Below are 12,500 nucleotides of genomic sequence, written 5' to 3'. Positions count from 1 at the left end.
TCTAACTACAACCAAATATTCTAGAAAAGTTGTAATTTAGAATGACATTCAGCTAAAAAGAATTAGTTGAATAGTTTCTTCACAAAAAATCGTCAAAAATGAGCGAGCTTTTAACTCAAATTTTCTTTAACCCTTAAGAAAGCTAGTAATGCATGGTAAGAACAGAGATGTCTATATCTTCTTGTCATTCTATTCTATCTGCTTCGAATTGAAAAAGATCAGTTCAAGGAGAGTCATAGTGATAAAGCGGCAAAAGGTGGGACCAACGCCAGATAAGCTATGAAGACGCATTGAGTCGCTAAATCCTTTACGATCATGTCATGTATAGATGACAAATTTTGTGGTAAAATCCACACTTGATCGCAGATCTCAGAACATCAGGTGTACGCTAAACGCATCAACAGAAGAAGATGATATGCAAACACATCATATGCAAAGCATCACCTTGTGCAGACATTAAGGCATCAATCTGCTTCGACGTCCGACCGCCGTGTTTCCTGACACCAAACCAGTGTCTTTCAATCCGAAGAAGAAACGTGGGTGTTGCCTGAGTTGAATGCATCGGCAGCGAGTGACACTGAAGCGGAATCTAGCGATCTAGCGATAGAAGAAGCCTTTTTGGGGGAATGGAAAAAAACCCAGTCTTTCCGGACACAAATTCCTATTTACTAGGAATTATGACTTTGTTTCAGGGCGACCATAGGCACAGAATGGGGTCTTGTGTTTCATCTAACGAAGCAGCAAATTCGACAGGAACGGATTCAAATTCAAATCACAACCAGAAGTGATTTGGTGAGAGCAGAATGTCTTCTCAGTCACCGCACCGGTTTGAAATGCCGCTCGTTTACATTGTCAATCATCATCCCTACGATTCTAGCGCCATGAAAGTCAAATTAACACCTAGATAGCCCTGCCGCTAACGAGGAAAAGTACTAGGAATTGTCCTGATTTCACGGAGGGCTTTCATCTCCATTTGTTTGCTGTTTAACCATCGCCACAAAACATCGTTCATTGAACCCGAAGCGATGGCGCACACTGGTCAGTGTTAGTTTCCGGGGGGGGGGGGGGGGGGGGGGGCTCCATGAGGTGACATTCAAAACCTAGCACCAACTGGCCACAAACGCACGCGCGCACAATCCGTGACGTGCCACAGAAGCAATCGTACCGTTACGCACCGGGCTGGGCATTAACACCATCTACGCCCGGGGCTCTGCGGCTACCAACAGGCCACCAACGAGCCATCAGCAGCAGCAGCAGCAGCAAGTGGTTCGACACCTCTCGGGAAGGGAAAACAGAGAAAACGCAGACCGTTGCCGCATCGCATCGGCAAGAAATCTATTGATAACCAATTAGAGAAACAAACTGCACTGCAACAGCCACCGACGGAGCACGCGTGGGCGTTTTGGGGTGATAATGGATGTTTGAGGTCGCTCGGAAGCTGTCCATTACCGGGCAAACGGACGGACGGACTCGCTGCACGAGTTATTAGCTGTCGCGCTGATGGTGCTGCAGTCGGTAGCGGTATCGGTTCGATTGTCTCTCGAGTGAGTAGTTTGGAGACTTTCCCTTTTATCACTTCCACCCTCATTCCCCCGGGGGGGGGGGGGGGGGGGGGGGGAGGGGGGACGAGAGTGTGGAAGATACTAGCCGTTGCTGGTGGACGGATGCGCGGTTGCTTGGGTGGCCGCCACAGCAGCCAAATGAGACAAACACGAGCGTCGCGTCTTCACGCCTCGCGTCACGGAGAGACACAGAGAGCGCGAGATGAGGTGGGTTGACCTATTTAACCCCCCACGCGGGCCTCCGAGAGCGGTGTGCCTGTGTCTTTCAATGTTACAACACCCTCCTTCTCCTCCTCCCCCTGTTCTGCTTCAGCCCAACTCTCGCTACTCCTTGTTTGACATCTCGGTGTCGCTCGTTTGTTTTGTGAATTTCATCTGCTCCACCGCCATTTGTTTCGACCCCAAACGAAAGAGGGAGAGAGCGGGCGAAGAGGAGCCGCGAACTAGCTAGCCCGGGGTCGCGGCTGTCCGAAGTTCAAGTTGATTACATAAATCGGCCAGGCGGGCGAGCGCGCCAAAACGGCTTGTCACGGCAGCCAGCAGGTCGATAGCGCACGCAGCATCGCGCAACGGGCATGACAATCGCCCCCCCCCCCCCCCCCCCCCCCCTTAGCACTCTTATGTAGCCCACGGTCGCGCCAACGTAACCGCCACCGTGCCACCGCTTCTTAACACCTTTTTTTTTTAGGCAACAGGAAGCATCCGGAGCTTTAAGGGTTGAGAGTCCAACCTCCTAACCGTACTACGGTTCTGGTACGTACTTCAACTCTCTCTCTCTCTCCCCAGGAGCCACTCTGCCTGGCATTGACTGATACAATGGCCGGTGGCGAAAGAAGATGTCGTTTCTAGTGTCGTTCGCACTCCGCGCTTCTGGCTTCGCGCTGATTTAAAGGTTAAGGTTGCCACGGTTCACTCGAACGCTCGATCACTTGCTTGGCGTCAAAAGCAGTGTTTTTTGGGGGACATCCGGTCTCCCCCCCCCCTGCCCGGGGGTTTGTGCGAAAGGAAAGGACATCCCAATAAGTCATCGGTTCTCGTCCTTCTTTCTTTTTTTTGGGGGTTTTTTTTGTTTTGGTACACCGGGGGAGATTTTCTAGTGCTGCAATCCATACTGTGCATCCACATCCTCCACCGGGTGTCGCCGTGAAGGCCTTGTGACCTTGTGCCACTCTTCGAGCCGGTCTCCACGCCAATCGTTTGCCAATTTTTCTGCCATCGAAATCGATTAATGGCGCCTGGTGGGGTTGCTCATGGCTCTTCATATCATATCCGCTCATAACCAACCCTCTGTCTGCTGCAACCCTCAATGTATGCAAATCCTCGTCATTTTTTTCTTGCAGATTCATCGATGCATTCATCGATGGCTGCTCGATGGCCGAAGAAGAATTGGCGCTAAATTGCAGACCATCAGCGGCAGCAGCATCAGCCGCAAAAAAAAACGTGACTCGACATGGCACACCAGCATCAGCTGGATTTGGACGATTTTTGACATCATAATTCGACCATTCGGAGATGCAGTCCAGGGCGAACGTTCAAGTCCACTGTGAGGTGGAGGTCCATGGAATGTGTTTTGAAATCTTCCCCCGCCCGTGAGACCAACACGGGACCTCCACTTTTTTTCGGAGGTTAATGGGCGTCTTTATGCGCCCAAATATGCGACCATGAAGGCCACCGGCACGTGGTGCAGTATTGCGAAAAGCGAACCTGGCGAGAATGCGCTCTTGAGGGGTGCTCGAGCACGACCGATCAATCGATCGGATTGGTGTACCGGTCTTTTGTGATCAAATGCCATCGAAATCGAAAGATAAACCATTTTTGAGTCGAGTGAAACAGCTGTTTGGAGGGCGCACAACATAAATATGGTGATTAGTGCGCCAGGGCCCCCGAACCATTCGGCGCACAATTCAGCGCCAATTAGCATCCACGATCGCTAGTAGCCGATTGCGGCCCTCCATAGCGCTCATAATCGAGGGCTCTTTAGTCTATAAAATCGGTCACCTAGCGTCACTGGCTCGATTGGGCATTATTCGAAATTAAAGTTCCGGCCATCGAGCAGGCGAGGTTCGCGGTCGCGGGTTGGCCGGTCTATCGGTATAACGGACCAGCGCTGTTCCGAGGGCCTGACCTTGGACAGCAGGCAGCATCCGAAACAAAAAAAAAAACAAGCCAGACCCCTACCACCCCAACATTCCTTCGAAATGAGCCGCATAAATGATTTGTTTGGTCCAAATCCCTCTCCTCCTTCCTCATTTTAAAAGCGATAGACGATGGTGGACGAGGGTTTGTAGTGGGACGCGCGCGCCCCAGATACATGCCGCACAAACACGCGTGCCACAAACGAGCCAACCGAGAGGGGCGCCCGAATGTTATGCGCAAAAACGCGTCAAATCATTGTTGTATCGCCGCCGGCAGCGGCCGCTGGGGTATTGGTCGTAGGCACTTGTGTTGTGTGACACTCCACCTTGCGTTCCACCTCGCGGGTTAAACCCCGTGCTCTCCACCACATCATCAATCACGACGACGACGACGATGATGTGCTCTTGAGCCACGGGATGATTAAACTGTCTCGAAACGAAACGGTTTTTTGGGGAGGTTTGTTTTCGGGGGAGGGGGGGGGGGGGGTTTCTTAAGTGTGAGTTCGACGTTTATCTCTTGATTAGCGGGTTGCATGTGCGTCTGATTGGCGCTGAGGGAGGTCGTGTGCCCTTTATCGGTTCGGGTGTCCCTTTTTTTTAAATGCCCGCGTTTTGCGTTGTTTTGAGCGCAAATGTTGAAGAGCAGAAAGCGAGAGTGTTCTTGAGAGTAGAGAATAGCTTGTAAAGTGATCCTTTGGCCCTTTATTTCAGGAGAATAACTGAACGAATGCTGTGGAAAATCTTGCCAAGAAGGACAATGCTTGCATCTGCATCTAGGACTTGAACACTTGTCCAGAAATTATGAAAACGAGAGGAGAGGATTCTCAGAAGGATATTTGACCCCGCAGAAGAAGAAAAAAGGATAAGCTACGCTGTCTTTTATGCCTTTTGTGACGATCTCTGAAGATGGATAGAGAAGAAATGGAAAGCCTCTAATCGAGATGGCGCAACGGTATCGACATTAACGCCTAATAGATCGTTCGTTAAGGATCCTTCCACCGATCCACTGAAGCCCAGTCTGTGAAATTAGGAGGAGTAGAGCAACATATCTCCGTCCTCTACTACTAAAACACTAGCACCACATCCCTATAGTGTGCGATTGAATAGTGCTAAACAGCTTCTCTTCTCTTCCCTTTTGGGCCCCCCCCGCTGTCTCTCTGTTTGTTGTCCGTAACAACGTAACAACAATCCACGGCGTTTACGCTTGCTCTGTTGGCTCATCGCGTGACGATTTGTTGGAGTTTAGCTAATGGCACCACCGAAAAGGTTATGCGACGACTTCTTCGCACGATTCGTTACTACCACGCCGTTCCAAGGGATAGTCGCAAGAAACATCGCGTCGATATTCGACAGCAAACGACGCGCCCTAATCTCTGCCGAATGGGGTCTGATTAATGGGCTACCGCTTGGCTACCGTTCGAAAGCGAGCGTGCATCATCGTAGCATCGTCGCCCATTTTTTTTAGTGCATTTTGGGGTTCACAGACCGGTGCCCAACAACGTTCCTTTCCAAGCGCACAACCATAAAGAACAACGTCGACAACTGTTATCCACAGAACGAGTTTGAAGGTTATCTCCGACTGCTTTCTGTCGACGACCGATAAGGAAGCAATCAGGGCTGCTCGTCCCTTTAGAAGAAGCTACTAAATTTAAATACTAATCGTCACCAACTCGAGGGCTAGCGATAAAAATAGAGTTCATTATCAGCACGCCTATCGCATTAACAATCGACCGAGCCCTTCCGGAGCCCTTACTGATTCGATCTCGAGCTGGTAGCAGATGAATTATTCATGTCTTGTGAACCCTGGACCTCGATCGTGCGATCCGATAGCGCTGCTCATAGATACTAGTACCCTAATATCTTATCTTCTTGATGCCCTTGAAGACGCAGGTGGCTGGTGGTGCAGACAGAGATCAGACAGAGAGCGCGCGACTTACCTTTCATCGCCCAGATCTCCTTCTGCTGGATACCGTGGTAGACGCGCTGCAGCTCCCGGTAGCACCGGGCCGACATCGCGTCCCGTTCGGCGATCGAGATCAACCCGTACAGAACGGAAGTTTGCCTCAACACTTCCGCCTTCTGCACCACCCGTTTGCTCCCGTACACCAGTGGTTCCGGGGTTCGTTGTCGCTGCCGTTGCCGCTGCCGGCTGGTGGCGTTAATCGCCTCTTCCTCCTCTAGCTCCTGCTCGGTATTCACGTTGTTCACCGCTGCGGGTGACGGTGGCGGTGGCGGCACCGGCCGTGGTGCCCTCACGCATGTTCCATTATTTAATTTATCCCTCAGCGCGGTTGTGGCTGCAATGCTGCACGCTGCCAACGCCTCGTCACCCTCCGTTGTCGACGGTGGTGTGGGTGGCGCTGAGGGTCTGTGATTCAGCTGTGGTGGTTGATCCGCACCGATCGTGGCGGCGCAACAGAAAGCGATCGCGATGACGCAGCACGAGATGAACCGCGGCCATCGGACGACACCATCGCTCGTCGGTAGCATCATCGCCGTGTTGACCCCGTGGCCGTGTGTGACGATGAGATTAGATTAAACCCGTTGTTGTTGCTGTTGTCCCTGTTGTTGTTTGTCACTGTTTTTTTTTTTTTTTGCTGTCGCGCGTAGATGATGATTCAATTTATAAATATATCTATATTTTCCCTCACACCCACGGTGGTCCCAGGGGTGCGTTCGCGTGCGTTTCTTTTTGGCGCTTTTCAATTCACCCAGACCGGCACCACGACGGGGACGGTGACGACTGGCCGCGCCACATCGACCGATCGCCACGGATTCGATCCGATCGGATGGTTTTTGTCGTGCGCCGGCTGTTGACCTCTTTCGTGACTTCTCGTCTTATGCTTCACTAGCAGGGGGTCAAGCGGCTTATGCAACCGCGTGCGCGAGCGCCCGCTCGTGTATTATCACACCCAAAACTCCCTCCCTCCCTCTGTCCTCTCCGACCGAACCGAAGAAGAAGAGCCTCCGGTAACGGAAATTTGCGAACCTCCTTCTTCTTCCCCTCCTCCTCCTCTTTGCGTGCCGTCTGTGTGCGAGTGTTATGCGTGCGAAACAAAGGCCGCCCCGGGGAGGGAGCAATCGATCCTCACAACGAACGAGAGGTCGATCGGTCGATCGATCAATCGGAAAACGGATCCCAGATGACCGAGCTGGCGGTGGCAGTAGTGGCCAATTTTGTAATAAGCAATTCGCGCGCCCGCGCGCACACACGTGGAGCTTGCACCTTCCGCACTTGTACTGGGTCCTTCTTCCGTGCACTTATCTGCTGCGCTGCGAGCCACTCCGTCACTCTCACTTCTTGTTACTCTGTTGTTGTTTGCTGTTCACTAACGATCGCCAGCAGCAGCAGCAGCAGCAGCACGAGATGCGAATTTCATCGATCACATAACCACAGAAACAAGGGGCCAGCGCGCGATTATGCGCTCGACGTCAGCGCCACTCTCACAACAATGAAGGGTCTGTGCAGCAGCAGCAGCTGGCTGGCTGGCTGGCTGCCTGGCTGCCAGAGGAATCCCGGTCACAAAACCGGCAAACCACAAGAAGGAACCACCACCACGCACCACACGATGACACTTCCAACAGACACACAACACAACGTGGAACGCGGGACCGATCCGCGAGGACCGCACGGGGGTGCACGATCCGTTTGGCTATTTTTGAACAAACCAGAAGGAGGTCCAACTCGGCTCGGCTCGGCTCGGCTCGATGCCAGGCAAGACACTTTCAGGTTTCAAAGTGACCAACCGGTGGTCGTCGATAATCGGTGATGATGCGTTGTCGTACACGCGTCCGTTCTGGTCCAGCGCGGGCAGCTTTATGAGCAACCCGAGGGGACCGGATTGACAACACAACACGCCAACCCGACCCCGACCGCGGTGCACGGGTGGCGACGGCGGTCAATCTTCCGAAAAACCCGAACGCGACAGACACCCGAACGAAAAAAGGTCCAAAAATGAGGGGTGGCAACAACGGCGGTGGTGGTGGTGGTATGACGACACACCAGCAGCAGCTGCTGCTGGTCCTGCTGTTGCACGAGAGAGATAGAAAGGGGGAGTGAGAGAGAGAGTGGCTAGTCGGGAGTGCAACAGCAGCAGCAGCAGCAGCTGGTGGGGTGCGGTGATTGGTTTGTGCTCTGGTGGTCCTGCTGCTGCTGCTATAGCAACCACGCGAGATGCAGCCACGCAACGAGCTACCACAGAGAGAGAGAGAGATCAAGAGAGAGAGAGAGAGAGAGAGAGAGAGTGCGTCTAAAAGATGCTGAGAGAGCGCCACAGACGCAGCAGCTGACTTCGATCCTTCTTCGGCATGCTCTCGCATGGTACTTTCAGGGCCATTCATAAGCCGATCGATGCCGAGATGCCGATCGGGACCGATTCATCTACTCCGGCGAGGTGTGATAAGCCAGGGGAACAGGGGGGGGGGGGGGGCCTCCCTCTCCCTCGCACTCTCTGCTCCGCAGCGGCAGCAGCAGCACCAGTAGTCCTTTTCCAGGTTTGCCTTGGACCAATAATATGAATTGCACTTTTGCGCTGACCATCTCGATTTAATAATGGCGGCAACAGCAGGTCAACACAGCAGTGCGATTGACAGAACATTCCCCTCCTATGAATGCGTCACGCGCAGCACAATGCACACAACAATGGTCACGTTAGTTTCGTGGTGGTTTTGTTGAGGTTTCTGGGGGGTAGCCTGGGTACTATCCGGTAGCCATTGGCCGATGGACCAACGCCCTGGTTAACCCTGTCCTTTTGCCAGAGAACAACGATGGTGACGATTGTGGCAGCGAGACGAGGTCATCAATAACAGAGTCATGCCGATTAATAATCGTCTGTCGGGAGTCACCCATCCGTCAACGCCGGTATTTCCACCACCCTCCCTGGCCTGGTATGGTAAATGGCCACTCTCTGCGTCAGTGAATTGCTAATCAGAATAGGCAGACGAGGGAATAAGCAGCCTGTGATGATGACCTGACATTAATTTGTGCGATGCGATTGTTATCAAATAATACATCAAATTCAGCGCGGTTTGGAGGCTGCGTGGCATAAATTGGTGACCGGTGGTGTGGCCACGGTCTAGGCGTATTGCCTCATCTTTGCCAACTGCGCGACGCGGTGCACTCACTTGACGTCAATGGCGGGGCGCGATGGAGACGCAGCAAAGGTTCTTCGTCGCGTTTCCACGATTTATGGTGCCCCATCCAAAAAAGGTGCTTTGTGCTTTTGTGTGAACCAGTTTCGGGGTCGCTAATCGCTTCTGGGCTGGATTGTCTTAGGCGGCGCTTAGGTAGTTTGTTTTGTTTCGAAAGATCCGCAGTCGCTTTTACAACTGAACCATGTGCGTTTGCGGTGTTAATGAGCAGCGCAGCGCCTTCAAACACTGGCTATAGGCTAGTGTACAGGCTCTCAGCGAACCGTTTGCGAAAAACGATTAGCTCGCTAGTAAGCGTTGGGAGCGGCCATCTTCACGGTAAGAACCAAGGTTTCCAAACCTTCGCGGTGTTCCAATTTTAATTGGATTTTTACGCACTACAATGATACAGCAAACCAGTAGTAGTAGCAGCAGCAGCAGCAGCAGCAGCAGGCACAGGAAGCCATGGGGATTGGGGTTTTCTGCAACTCATTTCCTTATTGGCATGGCAACTGGAGAACGCTGGAGAACTTTCAATACTAAAGGCCTTCTCTCTCTTTCTCTCTCCCTCCCACTGTCTGTCTGTCGGTCTGAGAACTTGATGGAACGGATTTTCGGATTTTCTACCCGAATAGAACCCCCAATCAGTGCAGGCAACGCCGGAAGCCCGTGACGACGCAAGGGAAGTAATCGATCACACCGCCTCACGCGTGTCGCGTCTGGCTACGGACGTCATTCACGCCATTCAACCGAGGCCAAAACGTCTCTGGTGGTTTCTCGTCCGAATACTTTTTCGTGTCCCAAGGGCAGAAGGAAGTGACGCAACTGTTCGTACCCTCGTCTTAAGCCCGATTATTTCGTTGGCTAAAAGAGTTTTGGGTGTGTGGATCCCCCTGCCGGTGGGGAAATTGATGACGCGCATCTGCCAGCGGATGATTTAGGGAAATACCCAGAACTTTGTCATGGAACCATTGGGATCGGTTTCACTAATGCCAAGAACTTGTTTTCGCCAGCACGCGGCGTGTCCTGTGGCGGTGACCAGGTTTGAGGGGTTGCGGTTTTGCACGTTGCTTGATTCGCTGGTGAGTCTTCAATTTATCAGTTCGGTCACACAAAACTTCTCTTGGTGTGGAACAGCAAAAAAAGATCCCTAGAAAACAATGAAACGGGTTTTTCCAAAACCGGCGTGGATCACCGCACCGCGGTCACCGAACTCTAACACAACACCGATCGTGCACAATTTCGATGGCGGCATCGGCCACTAGTGAGCGGGATGTAAGGGCTTTCTTTCATTGAAATCACATCTCACGTTGTTTCACATGTCCAGCAATGTGCTGTCGACACATCGAGGCAGGCTGTTGCAACCTTTGCACGCGTTGTTGAGAGGCGCGCGCACTAGGAGCATCGAACGCCGATCGAACACAGTAACCTGTGGATTGCGCAGCTCGCATCCGAGAAGATTACTTTTTGCTCAACCAGATGAGAGCGCTTCGATCGGCTGTCAACAGCTGCTTGCGGCCAGCCGAGTGTCTAATTATCTATTGAACCCACGAAAGGGTCTATTGTCCGCCGGTCATCCGGCTTCCAATTCTTACGTCAGCACCACACCTTCGGCGGATGTGCATGGATCCTCGAACCAAGCCGCTAGGGCGATTAAAGTAAGCCGGATTGATGCGGTCGCTCTGGGAGGAATCGATCGTACGGTGGGGTCTTCATAGATGCTGCCCTCGACTGTTGCACAAGATTTCGCAGTAAAGTTTACGCTGGGTGCTCGCATTCACGCTCGCAATGATGTTTTGTAATCGAGGTCGAATTATTTTGCTTTTTAACGAATTTGACACTGGGAATTGTAGCAGCCAGTACGAGGATTTCCCTTAGTGACTTACCTGTTCACTTATCTCATACTTACAATCGACTGGATGCACGAATGTCGTCGTCTTCCATTTTTCCGAATCAATGCCGATACGGTCGTTCCGTCTCAAGTTGGTTCCAAGCCTTCACCTCCATCCTAATGCTTTAAGAAGCGCGTTTGCTCGCCAGCTCTCTGCGCGTTAAACTAGTTGGATAAAAGAAATTGGGGTTTCTGTCACAAGCATTCCAATGGTAACTTCGATGTTGGCAAAATTTTAAAAAAGGTCAGACTTAGCAACTAACTGGATTCGATTAGCTAAAATCATCTAGATAACGGTGAGCTCAACGATAGATTCAGGTTTTGCTTGTTTTTATTTCCAAAAAAACCATTTAAAGTTAATGCTGGCTGCGCGGACTACGGGCACTACACGCGGTTTGATATCGATTCTCTTCGTCCTTCATTCTCGCATTTTCTTTGTCTCTACAGGAACGAACGGCGCGATCGTTCTCGATTCTTTCTCTCTGCGGACTCGTTCACCGTCGCCGCTGCGACTAAATCGGTTCTAAACGCGGATATTCTTTTCATTCTTTTCTTTTTAGTAAAATTGAACCATTCGCAAAAGAAAACAAAAGTTAAATAATAGACGACAGACACCGGACACCTGCACGCGCCTAGTCGAATGCGGCACACAGGCGCGGCCTCGCCGTCAATCACATAGAAGCCCCCCCTAACCCACACGCGGGTTGTCGGGCCATTGCTGCACGCTGTCTGCAACAGACAGTCCTATACATGCATGCAAGCATGCACGTACGCACGTACAACATATTTTGCCTATAAGTCCAGTATTCTTTCTTAATCTACTGATCCGCGCGTGTGTGCAAAACTATTTTAATTTTTTTTTGCTAAAAAAGAAAGGAACCAACTCAATATAGTGGCTTCTGTCTCACCCGTCTTTAGGTGGAGCGGGTGAGGCGTCGTAGTCCTAGACTCATACACAGATACACGGGCGGTACATGAGGCGCTATCGTTAGGCGTGATCATAGCTTTACACGTTTCGCTACCATTTCGCTAATGCTAACATTTCATCCGTGTGGTCCAGCGTTGTCGCTATTTTACGTGAAATTCGTCCTTTTTCCCTCCCTCTCTCTTTCTATCGTTCAATGAGCTGCGGGCATGCTTTACAAAAAAACGTGTCGCCTGCACACATCGGCTCCGCTGTATACTGAAGTTTCGGGTTTCGATGCAATTGCATTAAATTAAAATAACTCAAAAGAACAGCAAACTTCCAACCAACTAGTAATCCCTAGGGCTCACGGTGCTGCTGCTAGTGCTGCTTCTACATCCAGATGTACAATTTCATGGATTTAACTGTAAAAGTTAAGTAATTATGTTGCACTCGATCTGCCGTAGTGGCAGCATGGTTTCCGATCAGTATTGGATGAGCATTTTAGAACGAGCAGCGCTAGAAGTAGCAATGATGGAAACCGTTGTCATAGTAGCGGAGTAATAATAAATAATATTCAGCGAAAAACGGCAACCATTATCATCTGTGTTTGCTAAGCGAAAATACGGCAGCAACTAATGGATTCTTTTTAAAAGTTGGTTGCGGTCTATTTTCCCTTAAAAAGAAGCTTCTACAGAGAGTGTGAGATAGAGAGAAAGGGGGGCCGGAGAGAAAAAGAGAGAGAGGGTGTGTTTGTGTCTCCTAGTCTAAGTAGGCGACAATGAACCTGGATGCTTATTGTATTGTATCGGGGGTCTGTCTGTGTGGCGGTCAGCATGATGATAATGGCGACGGTGATGATGGTTGACGATCGACGA

At 51.2% G+C, this 12,500-nt stretch overlaps 2 protein-coding genes across 3 annotated transcripts in view; both read right to left on the bottom strand.

The window, feature by feature from the left end:
- Positions 1 to 6,190, bottom strand: part of LOC126576854 (nose resistant to fluoxetine protein 6-like) — an 11,537-nt gene extending 5,347 nt beyond the window's left edge. Inside the window, exon 1 of the mRNA XM_050238156.1 lies at positions 5,635 to 6,190. Within this exon, the coding sequence (XP_050094113.1) occupies positions 5,635 to 6,190 (556 nt within the window). The remainder of the gene's footprint in view (positions 1 to 5,634) is intronic.
- Positions 6,191 to 11,057: 4,867 nt separating this feature from the next.
- Positions 11,058 to 12,500, bottom strand: part of LOC126578404 (DCN1-like protein 3) — a 3,538-nt gene continuing 2,095 nt past the window's right edge. For both annotated transcript variants that reach the window (XM_050240916.1, XM_050240917.1), the window contains exon 3: positions 11,058 to 12,500. This exon is cut by the window's right edge. The gene's annotated coding sequence lies outside the window, so the exon portion shown is untranslated.

Source organism: Anopheles aquasalis, chromosome 3, assembly GCF_943734665.1.
Source record: "Anopheles aquasalis chromosome 3, idAnoAquaMG_Q_19, whole genome shotgun sequence".
NCBI lineage: Eukaryota > Metazoa > Arthropoda > Insecta > Diptera > Culicidae > Anopheles > Anopheles aquasalis.
This window is presented reverse-complemented; position numbering and strand designations above follow the sequence as displayed.